The sequence below is a fragment of the Pelmatolapia mariae genome, unplaced genomic scaffold (assembly GCF_036321145.2).
Source record: "Pelmatolapia mariae isolate MD_Pm_ZW unplaced genomic scaffold, Pm_UMD_F_2 NODE_ptg000655l+_length_36226_cov_1, whole genome shotgun sequence".
Classification (NCBI taxonomy): Eukaryota; Metazoa; Chordata; class Actinopteri; order Cichliformes; family Cichlidae; genus Pelmatolapia; species Pelmatolapia mariae.
In genome coordinates, this window is record NW_027052336.1 from 1 (window position 1) to 23,483 (window position 23,483).

General features: G+C 39.6%; 1 protein-coding gene across 3 annotated transcripts; it reads right to left on the reverse strand.

The window, feature by feature from the left end:
• Positions 1 to 6: 6 nt before the first annotated feature.
• On the reverse strand, positions 7 to 23,286 carry LOC134623442 (V-set domain-containing T-cell activation inhibitor 1-like). Of its 3 annotated transcripts, none has more exons than XR_010093328.1 (5): positions 22,195 to 23,286; positions 14,383 to 14,733; positions 1,868 to 4,030; positions 1,334 to 1,660; positions 7 to 1,256 (listed from the first exon to the last, which is right to left on the reverse strand). XR_010093328.1 is itself a non-coding variant. In XM_063468586.1 (4 exons), the coding sequence occupies exons 1-4, from the start codon at positions 22,229 to 22,231 to the stop codon at positions 1,096 to 1,098; spliced, it is 876 nt and encodes a 291-aa protein (XP_063324656.1). In that variant the 5' UTR covers positions 22,232 to 23,218; the 3' UTR covers positions 7 to 1,095. The 3 variants fall into 3 exon arrangements, 1 of the variants encoding a protein (XP_063324656.1); XR_010093327.1 differs by having other exon boundaries at positions 1,877 to 4,030; positions 22,195 to 23,283; XM_063468586.1 differs by lacking the exon at positions 1,868 to 4,030 and having other exon boundaries at positions 22,195 to 23,218.
• Between the last annotated feature and the right edge of the window lie 197 nt (positions 23,287 to 23,483).

The following is a 23,483-nucleotide window of genomic DNA, read 5'->3' on the forward strand; positions in this document are numbered from 1 at the left end:
TGGCGAGCCTTTCCCGAACCTTAGCTATTCGGCCAACTCGGAATAGCTAAGGAATAGCACTCAGACCAACGGGGGCTGAATAATTACGCACACCCCACTTTTCAGTTATTTATTTGTAAAAAAATGTTTGGAATCATGTATGATTTTCGTTCCACTTCTCACGTGTACACCACTTTGTATTGGTCTTTCACGTGGAAATCCAATAAAACTGATTCATGTTTGTGGCTGTAATGTGACAAAATGTGAAAAAGTTCAAGGGGGCCGAATACTTTTGCAAGCCACAGTAGATGACATTAAAGCTTGTTTCGCTTTAAACTTTTTAAATTTTAATGAAAAGAAAACAGAGGTGTTAGTGTTTGGACCCAGTGATCCCTGTGAGTCGTCCTCTGTAGATTTGGGACCCCTGGAAGTTTATTTTAAACCTGACCTTGGTTTTAAGTTGGACAGTGATTTTAAATTGGACAGCCAAATTAGAGCAGTGGTAAAGTCCAGTTTTTATCATTTAAGGCGACTGGCAAGAGTGAAATCTTTTCTTTTTAGGCAGTACCTTCAAACAGTGATCGATGCTTTTATTTCTCACTGTCTGGACTACTGTAACTCACTGAGGGTGGGGGTGAGTCAGTCGTTGCTCTCACATCTGCAGCTGGTTCAAAATGCTGCTGCACTCCTAACAGGAACTGATATAAAAGTCTTTTACATAACTTCTAAATGTTAACGTTTGGTTTATTTCAGTGTTTAATTTGTTCCTGAGAAAATCGGTTTGGCTAACATCAAAGTTAAGCTTCATAACATATTAATCACAGGTAAATTAAGAGGGGACGGCAGTAAAAACTCCGGACCTGTGACATCATCAAGTACACTGCTCTTCCAACTGTACAAATCTCGAGTCCGTACTTGAGAATTGAGAAAGGTCTACTGTTTAGTAAAGTCATGATGTGGAGCTGTTTCACTGATCAATGACTGAGTCTGAAGGAGGTTTTCTGACTTCTGGAACAAACCTTGAAGTTTCTCTTCAGCTCTCTGTATCAGCTGTTTGTAACTCTCAACTTTGTGTGAGCCACAGTCAAGGAGCCACCAGAGGACACCTGCTAACCTTCAACATTGTGGGTAGTGTAGTAGGAGACACTCACCTGAATTAAAATGCTTACAGAAATAATATATGAGACCTCCAGAAACCACAAGAAGAACCAGGAGAACCAGGAAAACCAGGAGGCCCAAGAGAACCAGAATAACTCTGTCCCAGGATGGACATGGTTCTGTGAAGAAACATAAAAATATGAGCTCTGAACTGAATCCACAACACTGACCTCTAACCCGTTTCTGCATCTCTGACCTTCAACCAGCAGCACTACTTTCTGTCTCAGGATGTCTTTTTCCCTGTAGATGGTACAGATGTATCCTCCTGTGTCGTCATATGTGGGGTTTTCCAGGATCAGACTGAGGTCTCCAGTTTCCAGTAAGTCTTCATTCATCATTCCACAGCCGCAAGAAACATTGTCCAATTCTATCAGGTGAACACTATTGTTTGAATACACCACCATTAATTTTCCATCAGAGTGAGTCCACTCCACTCTGGTGTCCTCGGGCAGGTCAGGTTTTGTTTTGCAGGGCAGGATGACAGAGTGTGAGCCTTCAATGACAGTCACCTTAAGTTCTTGGTCTGAGAAGACAGTAAACCAAAAAAATTAAAATTAGATCTGGAATTTATTCCCAGCATTTCACGTGTTCCACATTTTCTTATTCCAACACTGATTAGATTAGCTTTCACTTCAGAATTCTACACACAACCCCACAATGACAGGGTATTGCTTTAAAAAACTGCAAATGTATTAAAAATAAAAAATAAGAATAACATGTATTCACAAACTTTGCTCACTGCTTTGTTGAAGCAACTTTGGCAGCAAGTACAGCCTTGAGTCTTTCTCAGTATGATGCTGCAAGCTTGGCACCTACCGACGGCACGTACACGGACACACCATCAGGACTGAAAGCCGACATCTCACAGATTCTGATGTTACAGGTTTTGTCACTCTCCAACCAAAATTCACTGAACCAGCAGCAAAAGAATATCTAAACTACGCTTCGCATTTGATAAACATCATCATTAATTCCCTCCTCCCTTAGCTTTTGCTTCCACCACTATAAAATCACACTTCCTGCACAGCTCTGTTCTTAGAGACCAGTTTCCAAACTGAAATCTCTGTTTTCTGCATTATTCGCTTGCTTATTATGGACCAGTCTACCATTGTGTACAGTGCTGTTGGCCGCTGCTTTTTTTTCTTTTTTCAAAAATGACCTCCAACAAAAAAGTCTAAATTCTGCTGTTCAATACCAAAGAAATTTACAAACGATGCCAAATTGCAAAACTCTTAGCTGTGTCTCTAATAAAAACTCTGTAACTTTGCTCTGCTTCACTTCAGCAGCATCAGGTAATGTTCATATGTTGATTCATGATTGCTGAACATTTTTGAGGCAGTTATCTGCTATAAAAAGCCAGGCCAGCTACTTTGAAACAAAGGCATCTGCTGTGATGTTTACTCCTCTGATGAAGTCTCACAAGTGTCAGTACTGATTGATAAATGATCAGAATTAAAATATTTCTGAATGTCTGAGGCAAGATTGAATCCAAATCGAATCAGTGACAATACCCAGCCCTTGTGCACAGCCATTTTCAAATCTCTCCAGAGATGTTTGATTGGGTTCTTGTCTGGGCTTTGGCTGGTCTACTCAAAAACAAATACCACAAAGTGGTCCCAAAGCACTCCTTGTCTCTATGTCTTCCTGTTGGAAGATGAACCTTCACCCAGTCCAAGGTCCAGAGCACTCTGGAAGAGATTATTATCAAGAAGGTGTCTATACATTGGTGCATTTAGGAAATCTTCTAGTTCTTTCCACTGAAAAATATCCCACGGCATGATGCTGCCACCACCATGTTTCACTGTAGGGAGAGTAATGACCAAGTGACCAGTGTTGCCTGGTTTTCTTCAGACATGACACTTGGGATTCAGACCAAAGAGTTCAATATTGGTTTCATTAGACCAGAGAATTTTCTTTCTCATGATCTGAGAGTCCTTCAGGGGCTTTTGGGTAAACTCTAGGTAGCCTGTCATGTGTAGCTTCAGTCTGGCTGCTCTACCATACAGCCCTGTTTGGTTGAGTGCTGCAGATATAGCTCTCCTTCTGGAAGGTTCCCCTCTCTCCACTGAGCAACACTGGAGCTCTCTTACAGTGACCATAAGGTTTTTGGTAATCTCCCTGACTAAGGCCCTTCTAGCCAATCACTAAGATGGGCTGGACAGCCAACTCTAGAAAGAGTCCTGGTAGGTGTTCTTCCATTTACAGATGACGGAGGCCACTGTGCTCATCGGGACTGTTCCCCAGATCTGTGCCTTGATACAATGCATACTGTCTCAGAGGTCTGCAGACAATTCCTTGGACTTCAAGGCTCGATTTGTGTTCTGACAGGTACTGTCAACTATGGGACCTTATAGAGACAGGTGTGTGCCTGTCCAACTCATGTCCAATCAACTGCATCTACCACAGGTGGACTCCAATCAAGAAACATCTGACTGATTATCAGAGGGAACAAGATTCAACTGAGCTAATTTTTTAGTGTCCCGGCAAAGGCTGTAAATGCTTCTGTACATCTGTGGATTTTTGCCTGTTTTTTGTTTTTTTGTTTTTGTTACGGGTTCGAAATTGAGGACGAGAGTAAAACAATGATGGTCCAGAAGAGGTCGGTCAAACAATTGATTTTAATGAATGCACGCAGCGTGGAGAGGTGTAAACTGCAAAACATCAGTTGTACATCTCTACCCAAAATACACTCTAGATTGCTTTTATAACATCAGGGTATTATGACGCCCCCTCTTGCGTTTACAAGCACATAATTTGCATGTACAGAGCATTCATGTATTTTAAGAATTAACTGCAGACACAGAAGTTCCCCTTTCTGGCATCCATCCAAATATGGTGATGCTCTCAGGCCTTTGAGGTCTCCATGGACTTGTCCTCCTTGTGTCACCTGTAACTATAAGCTTTTAAGATGATAGATTTACCTCAACGATTTAAAGTGGTTATAACTGCACCTGTAATAAACATGTTAATATTTGATTATGATAACCCCTGTAATACAAATTATAACATAATGCCAACAGCTTCAATAAATGCTTTGATGAATGATAATTAATGCAACGATAAAGATGATGGTTATATACAGTTCAGCAGTAAACTAATTTCTTTAATTCTACAATTCCCTCTCTTGATGTCTCTCCCAGAGACATCACCACACCATTTCCTGGGTCACTCCTCGACCCACTCTGTCACCTCTACATCCACTAATGGCATCATGGGCCCCTAAACCACCATTCCCAGGTCCACTGCCTTCGCTCTGACCCTCTCTAGCCGTCCCCTGACTCAGCAAATCAGACAACCACCTCATGTCCTCCAGGTGGTCCAGTAATAAAACACCAGCTCCCACTTGAAAACACTTCATGCTTAAGTGTCCCTGCTCCTTTTCTGGGTCCCTCTCTGGTGGAAATCTTCTCCTGTAAGGGATAAAAAACAAACAGCCTCTCTCTACTACACCTCACTAACCTACTGTGTCCACCTAAGGTTCCTGTCATTATTCAAAATTGGTTCACAATATCATGTTCTGGGCTCTATCCATTATATTAACTTTACTTAATCTCAATACTCTTTATGTGTGTGAGCAACGCTTTTAGTTTTCTTAAACACAACCCGAGTAAAATACACACCATCCCCCTGTCAGCCTAAATGTCCTCTAGAAAGCACACTTCAAAATCTTCTATCAGGATTTACGCCTCTTTTGGCTTCAAGCATATACATAACATGCAAAAGTTACTGTTAATGCCAGTTTAGACAAGTTTCCATTATCTACAACATTTTGTTTCACCCGGCTCACCCTCACACATTTCCTGTTCACTTATTGCATATTTATCTTCAACACCTTTTACCTCAGTAGTGGCTAAGCAGAAACAAAGCAACATGTGGTCCACCTTTACCCTGTAAAATAAATCCATATCATGTTTGTGTCTGTAAGCATGTTTTGCATTCATTCATTACACTCCACGCCATTCCTGCAAGTTAGGAGCTGTAAATTTAAAAGCTACATAAAGTCCAGGCCTTCGGCCTGGCCTATATTTAAATCATGTGTGTTTGTAAGCGTGCATGCAATTAACCTGCTATGTTCTCATCTTCCCTCAACATGTATCACCTGGACACTCTCACCAGTGAAGCTTAAAACCCTTTTGGACGGAACATCAACTCTAAACAAGCACAGTTATGCATTGTGTATGAAATCAACTCAACCTGTAAATAGAGACATCACTGTTATCACAAACATATTCAGTACTATTAAAATAATACTGTACAACATGTTATTAATGCAGTCATCATAAGGCAGATTATATGATAGCAATAAAAAGAATCTCTAAATCCCCAATCCCAACAGGTCCTGCTTTTAAATCTTCCCTGACTTTCCCTTCAAGTTCTGCTTTCTTGGTACAATCATGAGGTCCTCCTGATCCCATTAAATCTGCCATATTTATTCCTTCATGTGTAAGTGTCACATTTCCAGCATCTAAAACTTTACTCAGTCTCTGTTGTGCTAATGATGTCATAGTGAACGCCTGCAAGTTCACATAAGCCACCACACTATGTTAGTCAGAACTTTTAGTGAGTATTCTCTCCCTACATGTGCTGTTTCCTATATTATTTTGGCCACCCCTGCTGCATGCTGTGCGCATTTAGGGTGCCTTGCTTCTGTTGGACTCAACCTTATGTTAACCTACATAAGTACCTGTCTTACGAGCGACCTCTGCACAGCTCAGACGCCAGTTGCAAGAGCTCTCTAACATTAGAATCATCAGCTGTGACTTATATAGTGTTATTTCGGTACTTTATACTTCACACATTTTTGAATGTTGTTTATATGGGGAGTTCCCTCTTTTTGTGTCTATATTTATTAATATGCCTTGTGCACTAAAACTTCCTGTTTTTCAGTCTGGCTGAGCACTTGTATGTGAGTAAAAACTGGCCTCTACAAGCCTTCATTATTAAAGTATATAAAACAACATAATGAGCAGATACACATTAAAAATATTTCATAGATACAGAGAAAAACCCAACAATCTTGTGACCCCCTACTGAGCAAGCACCTTGGCAACAGTGTGAAGGAAAAACGCCCTTTTAACAGGAAGAAACCTCCGACAGAACCATGCTCAGGTACGAGCAGCCATCTGCTGCGACCGCTCGGCGTCAGCTAACAGACACTTCTTTTAACAGAGAGACTTAATATTTAATAATCCACATTTCACTATTTTATTCTTTCGTTCATATTTGGATTCTGTATTATTCTTTATTTGTTATTATTTATATTCAGATTGTTTTTTGCTAGTCTTGGTTTGTTGTTGTCTGTTTGGGAGCTGACATAGTCTCTATGGATAAGCGTCTTTTGTTGGGGTAGCATCAGGAGAAAAGCTCCAGAGAGGCATTTTCCATGTTAAACTCTAAAATATAACAAAAGATATCATGCTAAACAAACAAAACCTTTCGATTGGCCAACCCTATCTGTCTCCTCAACGGGTTGTATGTTTTCAATGTTTCCTTATTATTTTGTCATAAAATAACTCAACCAAATAACTTAAGCTGTGTGACAGCACCTTGCGTTTACGCCGGGCTGCGAGCTGCCCTGAAGCTACACCCACTTTTACCCCATTTATTTCTCAATCTTAGTTTAAACTATTCCTGACCTTCTCCTTCTCTCGTCTGATCATCTCAAGCACGTCCTGTACCAAATTTGCTTCCTCTTTTCAAGTCCCACATTTAATTACAAGCTCTAACACCTTTGCCCTATATGGCTGTCTCGACGTGTTTCCTGTCAACTTACCAAGATACCAAAGTTATTCTCAGAACTCAGAGCTGAAGTTCCCCTTTTCTAAGTCTGTATGTTCTACAAGAGAGCAAGTCGGTAAACAAGTTTATCATCACAAAGGTTGTTAGGTAAAGGTCACGTAGACATTTGCTTAGTAACCCTAAAAGAGCACATTTCATGTAGCTAATCGCATATATTAAGACCCCCCTTTTTGTGACACATCTCATGTGTTACAAACTCAAAATCCTTCACTCAGGTTAGGGAATTAAAAGAAAAGTTAATCATATCATATTAGGTATAGTTGCTCCGGGCCTTCAAACCTGTGTTTAAGGAATGAAATCAAATTAATCATCATGTCAAAATCCCTTCTTGGCTCCATCCACAGCCTGCATCCTTGAAACGTCCTATAAACAAAAGCCTGTGTGTTAACCAGAACATCACCTTTTATACTCAGTTTCTCCACTTATCATCCAACCTGTGTTATAAAACAAAACTTAAAACATAACAATTATCAGTCATGTGTCCAACCTTAGTCCAGTCTTTTGTCAGTGTCCAGTCGGTCCAACCTATGATCTGCCTGGTCGTCCATTCACCTGTCCATTCCCACACATTCACTCACACGCATTAACATCGGGTGTTGGTTGACTTCCGCACAAATAATCAGATTTACCACCTTCAGCAAACTCAGTTTATTTATATAATCATTTATTTTCTTTTTACTCGTTTCTTAAGAAAATAGTTCTTTATACTTTTGGACTGGATTGGCTCGCTGCAATCCTCTTAGACAGGGACCCACAATCTGACCCATTGTAATTCGGAAAAGGTCACCTTACTTTTTGTTTTCCTGAGACTATTGTCGGCGCCGTTATTCATTGTTGTCTTTTGCAGGCCTGCTTAGAACAAAAATGAGAAAAAAAGAGAGCTGAGTATTAGCTCATCAAAGTACAAAACAAAATCACCTGACAGGTTTTTTCTTTATAAGTGCACTGTTACAAAACCCCTTAAACATGTCCATGTTTATTAAAACTCCCTCTATTAAAATAAAAACAACAACCTCAAAAATCTTCAACAATCTAAACTTTCACCCGTTCAACTCACTGAAAACCTCGCCAAAAGCTGCACCGTTTAGTACACAACAATATCCCCCTTCAAGCATTTTACCATACTCACATTCAGCCTAAGATATAAACACGTTATAACAATGTGTCAACACTAATTTATAAACCTCTTAATCAAATTTACACCTCTGAACTGTCTACTTTGCTTCCTTTCCTCAAGGCCTCAATCACACACACACAGCAAGCTCCTCTGTCATCACTCACATTAGTTCTCCAACTAATTTTCATACTCAGTCACAAGATAAATACATGTTTAAACCTTATCACATTATTCAATTATTTTCATTTTCTTTCTATACTAATCACTTGTTTTTTATCAATCAGTGCAACAGCGCTCCTAAGTCACCCTTCTTAAACTACTTTAATCACTTCTCTTTTGTTTTTGTTTTTTCCATAACTCACTCCCTTGTCATACAGCTTCGTTTGAGTTATTCCACAACTCTATTTTATCCAAGTGTGTTTTAAGTGTATTTTCTTCAACATTCACACTATTTTAACACTCATGAAATTAGCAAGCTTGTTTAATTACATATGTTTGTGTTCTTAGCCAGGTTTTAATCACTATCTATGCATTACTCTTCATGAGCTTATCTCTGTAGGGTTAGTGCATTTTCTGTTTGTATGTGTGATTTTTATAAATGTTTATTCGTGATCTTTGTGATCTTGTAAATATTTCTTTTGCAGTGTTTCAGACTCCTTTTGACAGGGTGTGTTTTCTCTCTCTGGCTCATCACTGGTCATTGTTAGTGGCATTTCCCCTCCGCCTGTGCCCAGCGGCTTTACCCGTTGAAGTCCCGTCTCCTCCAGTGACTCCAAGGTCACTCCGGGACTTAGGTTCAAGCAATCGTGACTGCGCCTTGCCTTAGGTTGTCCCAGGGTTTCGAGGTGGGATCTTACCCGTCATGGGCTGTCCAGCCTTCCATGCTCGCCTGATACGGGGGCCAACTGGGCAAGGGTGTTATCAGGTCTGGGGGACACACTGGTTCTGGAAATTAAAGGAGTGTAAACTGCTTTCTTTATTTCATGTGTGTATTAAACTTTCCAGCAATAATTTCACATGTAACAGTTTGTGTACGTGCGTTCTCACTTCATTAATGTAATTGTTAGTTCATGTATTTATTTCTCTCGGTCTGTCTCTTTTCTAAAACCTGTAATTAATATAATTTTATTACTTTATTACTTTTCTTAAAACATGCATTCGCTTAATCTTCTTAGAATTTAAGGTCTGTCTATTTCTCTGGGTGCTCCCCTCACATCATCAATCACTCACACACCGTCCTCTCACACACACAGCAGCACAGTATTTCCTGTTTCTACAGCTTCTGCAGAGACTTCCTTTTAATTTCACAGTCTACAAATAATCAGTAATTCTACTAAATCTTTATCTAAAAACAATATGCCTTCATTTCACTCACACACATTTTAATAGCGCTCTTTCACAAATCAGGACAACTAACACTTCTCCACACACATCACCATTCTTTATGTCAGTTTTGTAGCATCAGTCACACAATAATTTCTTGAGTGGGTGTACTAAGTGCATATACTTATGTGTTTTTAAACAGAAAAATAAACTCAACCTCTCATAACATCACTCAAAGTCAAATATCTTCATAGACCCAAAAGTAAGCATATTATTTCCCTAGTCAAAAGTCAAACCGTTACTCACAGTAATTTTTAATCTCACAGCCTTTGTGTTTTGAGTCATGGTCAGTGGCCCCTATTTCACAGCAAACACGCACCTCTGTTTCAACCAGCCCTGTCTGAGCATCCGTTATTGGAGTCAACACAAGACTAAACGTAAAGCCAGTCATATCTCTGCTATCTTCTTCCAAAACTCCATGGTCTGTTTCCTCCATGGAGTGTACAGGTTACATTACAAAACTACATTTGAAAGCCAATCACACACATGCAAAATGAGACAGCAATTTATCCCGTCCACTGGAACTGAATTTCAAAATCCCTGAATGCACTTGCACAGAAGTCCGGAAAGTCCCGTTCGGCGTCAGTGGGATTTAGATTTCTATCCTGCCTACAGTATAATTCCAGGGCCCGAAATATAACAATACTACTACATGCAAAATCTAATAATGCTTCTTCTGATCGCCTTATTACTGAAGTTACTAAAAAGCCGTAATGAGTATCTGAAACCACAGCGTGACATCGACAGGTTACATCATAAACATCTCCTGTCCATGTATATTCAACTACACAATACCCTGAATCCAACATGTGTATTTACACAAACTGTTATAAAATGTTAGTCAAAAAACACGGTGTCAGTACAAAGAGTCAATAAAACACAAGTCCTATTACTTTCAACAAGTATTACGTCGTTCAAGGACGTGTAAAGCAAAACCCATACTCCAATTCTACATGTATCATAAAGTAGTCCTCGTATCTAACAACCGTAATGCCAACAAAGTAGAAATAAAAGCAATTCTTCCCTTAAAACACCAATATAAGTCGTCCTTAACCCAGGCTCTGCAGTCAGTCATTAGCCACTCATTAGTAAACAGGAAATGTCACTCTAAATAAGTCACAGGCATCTCATTTACATAGACACAGACACACAATCTCAAAATAACCAGCCTTCTGCAGCCCCCGTGGCAGACACAATCTATATACAAACAGTCAAATTATAATACAGAGACGTCTCATACATCAAATATTTACAAGGCCTTAGATTGCACAACCTACAGAATTTAGACAAAATTTAAATTAACCCTCCAAGGGATAAACTCCAAGTTTTTTATTGTCAATAACCCAGTATCAGGTCCAACCTGTGTCTGGTCTAATTGCTAAAGTTCCTAAGTCAATTTAAAAGCGTCCAACGCCCAAGGTCCAACCTTTGCTACCCAAAAAAGTGCACAAACCGTTCCAAACGGTAAAGTGGTCCAACCACTAGTTATTCTGGAGTGCCCCAAGCTCCACAGTGACCAACTGACTATCCCTCATCGAGGACAACGGCGCGCGTCCGAACCGTTGGCAAGCGTTACCTCTGAGCAATGCACTTCCTAGAACTTCCCACAGTTCCGTTCTACATAAATTTAATTATGTTTTTAAAGACATCCTATGAAACCACCAAACCGACTTTATTGATGTCCAAGCCCAGCTTTATATTCAATTATGACTGTATTACCATACACAGTTTCCAAATTACCTATAATCCTAAATTCAGTAGTCCAACTACTTTAAATTCTCTTTCCTTAGCAGTCCAACTGCATTTAAATCCTCGTAGCAGTCCAACTGCTTTTCCTTTAATCAGTACTGTCACTTAACCTTACATTATCATTACTTCAACTTCAATTCTCATGAGATTTTCACCAAAATCAAAACAGACCTTTACCAGTAATGTCAGTGAGTAGACTTTCAATTTTGTAATCGTCAATCTGGCACAGTTTGGAAATAATTCAACAGGTAGTGCCTTACCTTTAGATAAGCCGGCTTATGTCCACTCACTTCGACCACTGACTCGTGTCTGCCTGTTTGAGCACCTCAGACCCTCTCGGTCTCAATCTCCAACTTTCTCCCCCTCAACCCTCGGCCAATGCACCAAATGTTACGGGTTCGAAATTGAGGACGAGAGTAAAACAATGATGGTCCAGAAGAGGTCGGTCAAACAATTGATTTTAATGAATGCACGCAGCGTGGAGAGGTGTAAACTGCAAAACATCAGCTGTACATCTCTACCCAAAATACACTCTAGATTGCTTTTATAACATCAGGGTATTATGACGCCCCCTCTTGCGTTTACAAGCACATAATTTGCATGTACAGAACATTCATGTATTTTAAGAATTAACTGCAGACACAGAAGTTCCCCTTTCTGGCATCCATCCAAATATGGTGATGATCTCAGGCCTTTGAGGTCCCCATGGACTTGTCCCCCTTGTGTCACCTGTAACTATAAGCTTTTAAGATGATAGATTTACCTCAACGATTTAAAGTGGTTATAACTGCACCTGTCATAAACATGTTAATATTTGATTATGATAACCCCTGTAATACAAATTATAACATAATGCCAACAGCTTCAATAAATGCTTTGATGAAATGATAATTAATGTAATGATAAGGATGATGGTTATATACAGTTCAGCAGTAAACTCATTTCTTTAATTCTACATTTTGTTTTTTTGTTTGTTTGTTTTTTTTAATACATCTGGAAGAATTTTAAGCAACTTTTTTTCTCTTTTTCATTTTTCGGGTATTGTGCAGGTGGAATTTTGAGGTGAAAAATGGATTTAACCCATTTTGGAATAAGGCTAAGTGTGAAACAAATGAACCACTGAGAGTATTTTCTGGATGTTCTGTAACTAAAGAAGCAGCAGTCAGACTGATTTTAATCATAGAATCGACCTGATCTGATATCTGAGCATCTGTGTTACTGACCTCTGACTCTGCTGCCAGTAAAAATGAATATCAATAATCAAGTCATTAAAATCTCTATTCTCCATGAAAAAAATCTGGATAGATGTGAGCCAAAACTGTGCCAGGTCTTCACAGTACTACTGTTAGTAATTACACATAAGTAACAGAAAATGTTGTGATATTGTCTATCCCTATTGGGCCTGTGAGCTGCTGGTTTTCCTGCGTATGTAAGAACTTCTGGATCAAATCATCCAGATTTAGTAGATACACCAAAAATTGTAACAATAAGATTCTATTTTCTTCTTCTTTGCTGTTCATGTATTGATTTTTCCAGAGTAGTTACATCTAGAAAATGCTACTACCTTCGTAATCACAGGTGTTGGGTAGTGATGTGCGGATCGATCCTGAAATATCGATTCCTCCGATACCAATCATTTATGTTCTAGAATCGATTCTCACATTAAAATATCGATATTTTAGTAATTTAGGGTAAATTTGTAGTTTATCGTTAACAGGAACACAGTGGAAAGAAACTATTACATTCGGATTGTCTACATTCAAAGGAACTACTTCCTCTTCCGCCTTTCATAGTCATGTGCGAAATACGGCTGTATAAATGTCTCGCAGCCGCTGGCGTGCGCACTCACAACAATGGCTGACCGTAATGTTGCGGACGTATTTTACCCCCACAAACAGCTGAGACGTGGTTTGCAATACATGTGGCAAGAAAGTGCTCCAAGAGTGAGGTGTTGTGGCCATACTAGGGAGACATTCAAAAGGGCTGTTGGGGGGGGGTGATAAATACATTTTACAGGGTTTATTTATCGTATAAAATACGTTAAATGTCACCGTTATTATTGGCCGGCCCGGAAACAGCGGGTGTGTCCAAATTCAGAGGCTGCTTCCACCTGAGGACCCGGCCTTCGTGGTCTAAAGAAAGCTGGGTAGTACGGCACGAGCTCCCTCGGTGGAGTGAAACTGCCGTCTGCTCCTTGTTATCTAAAATATAACCGGGCACTGACGTAAACTCTTCTGTTTAATCATTTTCTGTTTGACGTTTATTCAGCTGTGTGAAAACCCAGGAGGAACCCTCCCGAGGGATTAATAAAGTTACATTTAATTTAATCTAATCTAATAACTTTAATCTCAGCCAAACCGATTTACTCACGAACAAATAAAACACTGAAAAAGCCAAACAATAACATTTTTAAGTCATCAAAGTGACTTATATATCATGTTTAACCCGAGTAGTGAAAGACCGCGGGGGTTTGAAGACGATGTGTTGGTCGGCTCAGATATTTGAAGTTTACACAGCTACATTCTCACCTGAAAATATGTTAAAAGGTTTTTTGCGACCCAGAAAGAGAAATAAGAGTAATATTAAAACTAAGTAGCTGCTGCCATTGTTGGAAACTCTGCTCTGCTCTGCTCTATGAATTCTGCGATATGGTTTTTCAGTGTTGTTGTCCGGGTGGAAAATCGGGAGAATGGTGGCTCCGGGAGATTTTCGGGAGGGGCACTGAAATTCGGTATTCTCCCGGAAAAATCGGGAGGGTTGGCATGTATGGTTGTGGCAACATCACTAACCTTGTCAAACACCTCAGAGTAAATCATATCACAGAATATGACGAGCGTATGTTGAGACGAACTGAAGAGGAGGAGAGGGACAGCTGAGAGGGACAGGTGATGCTAGGGCGAGACAGACGTCTCTCACAGAGTCCTTTAGTGCTGCAGGCAGGCAAGGTGTTCAAATAGCACAACTTCAGTTTTTTTATTTCTATATGATGAACTCTGCATTATTAAGTGATAAGATCAAGTAATCTGATGTCCTGTAATCATTATGACGCTATAATTTGAGATACAATAAATAAAATAAGTTTTTGTACAAAGTATCGGTATCAGATCAGTATCATTGATACCACCCTGAATATTACTTGGTATCGGATCGGAAAGGAAATCAGTGGTATCGCACATCACTAGTGTTGGGTTTCTTACCTTTGACATGCAGCTGTATGTCTGTCAGTTTCAGTTCCTCCCTTTCATTTCCAATGGAGCAGGTGTAGTTGCCACTATCAGTCAGTCTGGGTTTTCTCAGAGTGAGGCTGAAGTCTAAAGTGTCCAGAGCATCAGGCCTCATTGATGTGCGCCCTCTGTAACGCTGATGTTGCCCTTTCAGATCATCTGTTTCTTCTCGTCGTAGGTGGACAGATTTCGGGTTGAGATCATCGCGAGTCCACAGCACTGTGGGATTGTCCTCAGGTATAAAACCTGAGTACTTGAAAGGCAACAGGACAGATTTTTCCTTCTCATACACCTCCACCACTGGAGCCAGGACATGCTGGGAAACTGGAAGGAGACAAGCACACACACCAAAAACACTTCAAACATGGATTCTTCCTATCCAACAAACACTAACTGAAAGTACATCAAAGATTTTAAAGAAAACTGATGGATGTCTGAACAACACTGTGGTGAAAGGTGGACAGTCATCTCTTATTTATATCTACATTTGGTTGAAAAATGAATAGAGATACAAGCAGTTTTGAGCCCAGACACCTTCCTGTTATGATATGGTTTGGAATCTCTCTGCACTGTTAGAAAGAGCAAGATGGAGATAACTTTCTTAGCAGCACCTTTACTCTCAGCACACCTTCACAACAACAAAACACTTTGTCAGCTTTATATTATTGGACTGTCATTTATGCTTAGAAATATTTACTCATATATGCTTAGAGTTTTATAATTGGTTGTAGATTGATAGAGGTTTGATCCTTAGCAGTCTGTAAAGACTGTGTGTCTTCCAGAGCACTCTGGCATACACACACACCTTAAGGTCATGAGAGAGGTTATATCTTCTCTTACTGATTTATGGTATATAGGAGGACACCTACTCTGTATCTGGTTAAGTATAAGAGCCTTTTGTTTAGATGGACCGCTAGACTCCTGGTACCAGCTTTGAGGAGTCTTCACAGGGACACACACACACACACACAAGGTATTCTTTGGTCACATGTATATCTGTGTAAGTCTTATGTTAATGAACCTATGCAAATTCATGTAACCTCAATAAAAGAGCAGTGTTACGAGGGAGCAGACGAGAGCAACTGAGGTCAAGTGAAGGAACAGCGTTTGTCATGGTTCTCTCCCTCATGCATGAGTGACACAAAGAACTTTGCCTTGCCTTGCTTTTGCTGTGTAGTAGAATTGTCTTGAAAGTTCCAGCGAATAGGTTTATGCTACAAACCTATCACACTTCCTGCCCTCACAAATACTTCACTGGCCACTCAGAAGACATAAATACACAGGCTAATGGTAAAGATGATGAGATACTGGTGAGTACACAGCTGAACATAATCTGACTAATGACACGCAGGAAGCAAAGTAGACCATAATACACAGAGGCAGAAGACTGGCACAGAAAAACAGGAAATGTGAACAGGTTAAAAAATAAACCGAATATGAACAAACTGAAAACACTGGATCAATGTCCTAGGAACCTGACAATACACCCCCCCTCCCTTCGAAGTCCTGCACCTGACGGCCTAGAGAAAAACAAACCGGACCAGCATGGGTAGAGGGGGCCAAGGATGGAGGTACAAAGATAGTCCAAAATTAATCAGTTCTGGTAGGCGGCTGCGTGGCTGCAGGTGAGGCAGAAGATGGAGGACCGCAGCGTCTATGAGGCCCGCCCAGAGCCAGACGAGTCCCCTCGAAGACAAGCTCATACGCCACTGTTTCCACCTGAGCTTCTCCACCCAAAGGAAGAGCGCTGCTTCCTGACGCTCAAAAAAGTCCGAGTCTGCTGGGTCCATTGTATGTCTTCCTGGCACGGGTCTTGTCAATCTGTCAGACGATCACTATGTGGAAATGGAGAAGAAAGGACCCAAACGCCAGACTCATGGGTTGGTGAAGGATATAGACTGTGTTTATTACAATGAACGGAAAGTAACATGGGAGATGTGGCTGACAGACTGAAAGACTGGCTGAACTGAACTGAAACCCACATACGGAATAGACGATGACAAGACAATGAACTGGAGGAAAGTAAGGATTTAAATACACAGGGTGATGGTAAAGATGATGAGAGAACGGTGAGTACACAGCTGAACATAATCTGACTAATGACACACAGGAAGCAAATTCGAACATAATACACAGAGGCAGAAGACTGGCACAGAAAAACAGGAAATGTTAAAAAATAAACCGAATATGAGCAAAGTGGAAACACTGGTTCAACTACCCAGGAACCCTGACAGTATGTGGACAAATATTTGAAACTTAATGTGGTGACGACAGTGCTTGATGATGTATAACAGTCAACACCTAAGTAATGATCTCCAGGTACTAAAGCACCATACTGTGTGAACCTGTTCCCTTAAATTAGCAGAACCACATCACATCACGCAGCTCTCACAGACACATTTTTATTAATGACATTGATAATAAGACAGTAAGTGGACTTCTCATTAATGACATCAGTGACCATCTTCCAGTTTTTACAGTCTATGATGGGAATTACAAGATTAATAATTTGGACAGAAATAAAGATTACAGACGAGTAAGAAGAAATGATAAATTCTTTTAAAACTATTAAATAAAACAGAACTGGGTGAAATACATCAGAAACAAGATGTCAGTGCGTATGATGAATTCCTTAGAATATTTACATTATTATTACAGATGGCATGATACCACTTTTTTATGTCCGATACCGATATCATAAATTTGGATATCTGCCGATACCGATATGAAACCAATATAGTGTATTTTATAATCAATAAAACTCTTTTTTTTAAATATCTTGCTGCATTTTGTATAAGTTCCTTGTGAAGTTTTAAAAAACAAAACACTAAAGCCATTCTGTTATACCTTTATGCAGAAAATACACTGCACCCAAAATATTTCATAGTTCAGCAATGCTGATTAATCTAATAAACTTAAACCTACACCCAGTGGTGTGTCTAGAAAATTTTTGTTGGGGGGGCCAGGTAGGGGCACAGATTTGGAGAAGGGTGGCAGATGTAATTGGCAGATAACGTTAAAAAAAATTCTACCAACTGTTAACCATAATTCAATAACCCTATAAACCTAATAACTGAATTAGCTTTTGACTCTTATTAGAATGAGGTTTTAACCACTACGGTGCAAAGGTTTTAGATACTGTGTTGATGAAGTACAAGAGATATAATCAGTGCTTTGTCAGTGTTTATTCAGCATTCAAGGACAGCAATATTTGCATAGTATTTTTACTGACATATAGTGCACATATGTTTTGGGCAAAAACATTTTTGAATATTAAAATACAAACATTTTTAACATACAATTGGCAAATTAGCCAATGCCAATGCAAAACTTTATCTGCCTATTAAAAAAAGAAGATAATCTTCTAACAAACTGGTGTTTGATTTTGAAACAGGAAAAAAAGTGGGGAAACAAATGAAAAGACTAACATTTGAATGAAACCTGAAAGCAAGTAAATACTTTCTATGCTGCCTTATGATAAACTTTGGTACTATTGATGTATAAAGAACAACACTGGCTGATGATGAAATACAGTCAGCTGGGATGGTGACACTGCCAGTATTAACCTGCAGGGCTGGACTGGGACAAAAAAAAAATCGGGCATTTTGACGACAGACCGGCCCACCAGGTATTAAAGCCATAAAGCCTTTGAATGAAAACAAACGCTGTTGTGACAGTGATGTACACTGTCTTAAAGATAAAGAAAAAGAAATTTGTTTTGTTTTGGTATATGTATGATTTTTATAAATTTTATGTCAGATAAAAACTTTGTTCGCAAGATTCAGATAATTATTTAATAAAAGCTAGATAATTTAAATGAGAATAAGTAAGAAAAGTGTTTCTTTGTGCCCCCCTTTCCCTGTTAATGCCCTACCTGGCCCCCTGGCAAAACTTTGCTAGATCCGCCCCTGCACAGTTACCAGCTGTCAGCTACTTAGAAAAGGATCCTGGTGTTATTTGTCTCTCAGAAACAGTTCATAACTTCAACTCATTGATGTCACCTAAAAGGTAAACCTGTTTCTCCATCACCTGTTCAGCTCTGATGATTCAGTAAGGATTTCTGAATTCCTGGTTTCATCTTCATGTTTCCCTCTCACCACATATCCAAACCTACATCATGACCAGCAGCTTTTACAGCTGTGGCTCCAGCAAACATCAGCTGATACTAGAAGGTAATATTAAATCAATTCTAACAACAGCTGATCAAGCTTAAATGTGCTGCTGTGGTTTCCTCTTTCTGGCGCAAAGTGGGCGAAGAACAAACAAGAGAAAAGCGGATCAGCTGATCATTGATCAGTTTCATGATTGAAGTAGGAACAGGAGAGGGAGGAGAGAGAATGTGAGAAGAACAAACAGCTGTGCAGCATAACGACAGAATAACTCCAGCTTTGTGTCTTTTTTTCATCCTAGCTTAAGTACGGGACAAACTGCGTCTCTTCTCAGCGTAATATTTTCTCTGAATGAGGGACGATTCCATTTTTTAAGGACCCGTTGGCAACTCTACTAACTAACCTTATGAATAAAATAAAGTTCACTATCAGTAACATCATAGCACCCACCCAGCTGTATAGAAACTCCGTCATGCTAGCTAGCACCAGTAGGAGTTATTGTAACTGACTGTAAAAACTCAGCACAACTAAAATAAACTCCACCTAAACTTGGTTTATATCTGACCCAGATAGGCTGCAGGTCATAACTTCTTACCTGAAGTTCAGTTCACCTGACACTCGGACTGGCGGCTGCCTCGGGTCTCTCCTCCTCCTGCCTCCCCTTCCCTCATCCACCTGCTGGCCGCTGTGGAAGCTCCGCCATAGCCACCACCAAACAACTGAGTTATTTTTACACATTGGCCAGATGCTGGCCAATCCACCACCTCTCATTGTTCATGCCGTTACAAAAAAAATAAATAAATAGGTCATCAGCCCACCGGGCAAATGCCCGGTATGCTCGATGGCCAGTCCAGCAATGTTAAACTGTTAATCTTTCGCTGAAAAACTGTTTTCTGCCGTGCCGTCTTTCGTGCTTGGCTCTCCTACCTTTGCTAACATGATGCTCATAGCGCAGAAGCCGATGCTGCATTCACTTACACTCGGATATCTGAGCTTCAGTGTGAAAACATAATCGTACATTTGATATTTCATTGGATTTTATTGTTTTAGCTTCGGGGTGGCACCTGGGGTGGCCAGTCTGGTTGGGGGGGTGGCCGCTGGACATGCCACAGCCTACACCATCCTCCCTATTCTGGTATTTTAAAGAGTAAGCAACCTAACTAATAGGGCTGCCAACTCCCAGCAAAAAAAAAAAAATAGGGAACAGCCCCTCACCCTCCGCCTCATGATGCTTAATCAACGTAATCGACTTAATTTAATGCTTGTGTAAAACAAACATCAGCTACGTAGAAAAAGATCCTGGTGTAGAAAGTAATATTAAATAAATTCTAACAACAGCTTATCAAGCTTAAACGTGCTGCTGGTTTCCTCTTTCTGGCGCAAAGTGGGTGATAAACAAACAAGAGAGACGGGAGTCATGACAGAAAAGCCGATCAGCTGATCATTGATCAGTTTCATGATTGAAGTAGCAGCAGGAGAGGGAGGGGGAGAGAAGAGGCAGTCGCTCCATATATCGGTTGTTAAGCTTAACGCGGGAATGCTTTACAAACATTCAGAGATGAACTTACACACTTGCTTTACTTCTCTGGGATAACTTTCTCGAAGATGAAATGCCGGTTTGGTAGGGAGGCTCCAAATGTTCAACCAGACCACTGAGAGGTCTTGCACGCCACAGCCGCTCTATCACTTGACGCATACTGCCCCGATGTACTAAGGTCATGAGCTGGATTACGGCATGTCGCAAGTTTTGGGAGCTGCGTTTGTGATAGTTAATGGATCGGATTACATTTTTTATTTCTCTCCAATATCCGATCCAGTAATTTAGGTCAGTACTGATACCAATACGTAACATCGGATCGGTCCATATCACACAAACTGCCCAATAAATCAATATAGTAGAAAACATAAATATATGGAATATCCACGGATAATAAAAGGTCCGCAAAATGCATGTAAAAGGAAAAAGGAACTAAATAGAAATTTCCTAAAAAAGAAAACAAGACTATAATATATGAAAGACTGAACAGTGTTATAAAACATGAGGCTAGATTAAACAACTGCAATACATTTTAATATGAGTGGTGTTCACTGAACTGTAGCTCGAATTCCAAACCTGTAAATCCAGAGATGACAGTGATAACAGAGGTGCTCTTTCTATCTGTAACACATGCTGTTAGTTTGGCTTCTGTTATTTAGAGTCTTTGCTGTTTCCTTTTATTTACATCAGATCAGTGAATTTGTAATCATCCAACTAAAGAAGCCGTAAACTCAGTGGACAAGATAATTTTCACTCATTTCAGTTAACTTCCCTGATAATACCTTAACTCATGATGCATGTGTACAACCTTAAATAAAAAACAAACAAACAAACAAACACAGAGGAAATGCCCACCCTGCAAAAATTCCAAAAGACTGTCTTCCTGTTGATCCTAATGTGGCTGATCCATATCAACAGGAAGTGGGACCAGATGTGATGCCCTCCCGTCAACAGTAACAAAATGTATTTCACCATAACTAGGGGCCTTTTAAATATATTATACTATTAAAGTTAGAGAGGTGTGTATGTATACTTCCTCACTGCACTGGTCATTGAGGAAGTAAATATACTTGCTTAAAATTATCACAGAACTTTATATTTGAAGTTTTTTCAGAGAGTCAGGTCTTTATTTGTTTGAATGTAAACAGATTCAGCTTTTGTCTAAAACCTCGGCTCATGACGTCTCATCTATACAATGTTACAGGTAATCTGTTTTTCTAGTTCATTGATGGACTTTTATTTTGAAGGTACCAAAACATGGTACATTAAACATGGTTTAAACATGGTTTAAACATGGTTTAAACATGGTTTAAAACTTTAAAACATTAAAACAACCAAAGAAATGAAATGAAAGTATTAAAATATAAAACAAAGACTCATGTCATCAGTGAGAAGCAGAAACCTGATTTTAAATTCTTTGGTGTGCGTTGCAGTGATCTGCAGTTAACACTCATCATGTTCAACATCCAGCTGATGACTCACAGTGTGTAGAAAACCTGGACTCCTGCATGAGAGCTGAGAGGTTTCAAACATGATCAGAGATCTTGCTGAAACATATTTGAGATGATAAATTCAAATAAAACACATTTGAACAAATTTCTTCCCCAAAGAAAATAATCTGTAGTGTTTTAGTATCTTTGCTTGCCAAATCATTGATGTACTGAAGACTGGGCTGCTAACATACAACAGTTAAGAAAAGAATAGAACACATTTTTGCTTTTGGAAAAATCTGTTAAAAACCTAGTTTTTAAGTTTAACACTGACCTATGTCACACATGTGTCTGCAAATAATACATAACACAACCTATTTTCATTGGGCACTTGATTAAGGCAAATGAATTGGCTTTTATTTATCTTCTATTTTTTTTTTTAAATCTTGTCAAACGTCACTACACTCTGGCAGGTTTGTGGTTCTATCAGCAAGATACAGACGTCTGGAACACACAGATAATTCATCTTAAACAGATATGAACTCAGCTGTAACCCTGTGAGCGCCCTGCATGAAGTCCCAGAGGGGGTTGTAAGGAATAAAGTCAAGTACAGTCAGTTTGCATCCAGTAAACTCATGTTACAGACTTTATGTTGTCTAAAAGCACAAACAGCTGTGTCGTTGTGTTTGCATTCAAAGAGCGCTCTTACCGAGTACGAGGAGCAGGAGTGGCAGCAACATCTTCATCTCTGGTTAAAGTCCTGTTAACAACAACACGCAGCTGCTGATGCACTAAAGGTTTGGTGCTCTTAAGTTAGACAGAGAAACCCTGATAATTTCCTGTTGATCCTTCAAAATAAAATGTTTTTTTTTATAGCAAATGACTTTCACAATTAAACTCAGAGGAGAAACAACATGCAGCGAGCATGTGTGGTACTGCTGGAGTCATGTGTCATATTTTGAAGACATAACTTTGTCTGTATTTTCAATCTCAGTGTTTAAGTGACTCATCAGGAAATTAGACCGTGACCGTTTGGATGTGGTGAAAGAGGAAAAAAACATAACAGGAAAAGCGTTAGAAGTAAGAAGAGTGGGGTAAGAGTGAGAGGCACAGGAAGGAGCGACAAGCCTGGACAACCGTATAAAAACACAGTGTCAGTATAGAACCTACGCATGTGTTAACCACACCTTACACCACATTGGAGGGGACCCTGCTGGAACACAGCTGGCTCCTTTAAATACAGAGGACAGGTGGTTTATAGTGGTGGTTACTCACCTCTGTATGGTCAGTCTGCTGTTTCTGTGTTTGTATTCTTCCTCCTCTTTTCCTCCCAGGAGCCAGTTTTAGCCTGACTTACCTGCTGGGATTGTTGGACATAGAGACCGTGGACTTTCCCTTCTGAAAGACTTTGAGTCCAGCCTGTAACTTCAGTTAAGACATTTTTTCCTCAGCTTAGACTCTGGTCATTTATAGATTTGATTATTCTTTAAACCTCAAACAGATTTTATTTTCATCTCATAATATTGTAAAGTTCTGTATCACTTTGAGTTTGTTTCCTTCTATTGTGAACATGACTGTGTTTGAGTCTTCAGATCAAGCTGTCCTGTGTTTCCTTTGTAAGGCACAGGTAAGCAATAAGTGGCTGACTTAACCCAGAAGACGACAAAAACCACTTATATCTGTTTTTATGAATTACATTATGATGTGTGTTAATGCAGGAGTAATGTTCCATAATTAAATGAAGAATTCATTACGCCCTGATACCTTACTAATGCCTCATGGTGTGTATTTATCATTGACATGCATGCATTTTCTTTTGATAGCCTCCAAAGCATTGTGGGAGCTGAAGTTTCACAACTCTGAGCACGTTATTTAATAAATCTCTCTCGGTTTTTATTACCACTGTTCATTTTAAAGCTCAGTTTTTAAAACCCTTACGATGTAACTACAGCCCAGCCCATGCAGCAGTATATTAATGACTAACCTTATATTGTGGAT

Coding starts and splice junctions, on each gene's coding strand:
- LOC134623442 (XM_063468586.1), bottom strand. CDS start 22,231: ATGAAGATGTTGCTGCCACTCCTGCTCCTCGTACTCG. Junction 1,661..14,382: donor CATACAGCTGCATGTCAAAG/GTAAGAAACCCA, acceptor CTGTCTTCTCAG/ACCAAGAACTTAAGGTGACT. Junction 1,257..1,333: donor AGTAGTGCTGCTGGTTGAAG/GTCAGAGATGCA, acceptor GTTTCTTCACAG/AACCATGTCCATCCTGGGAC.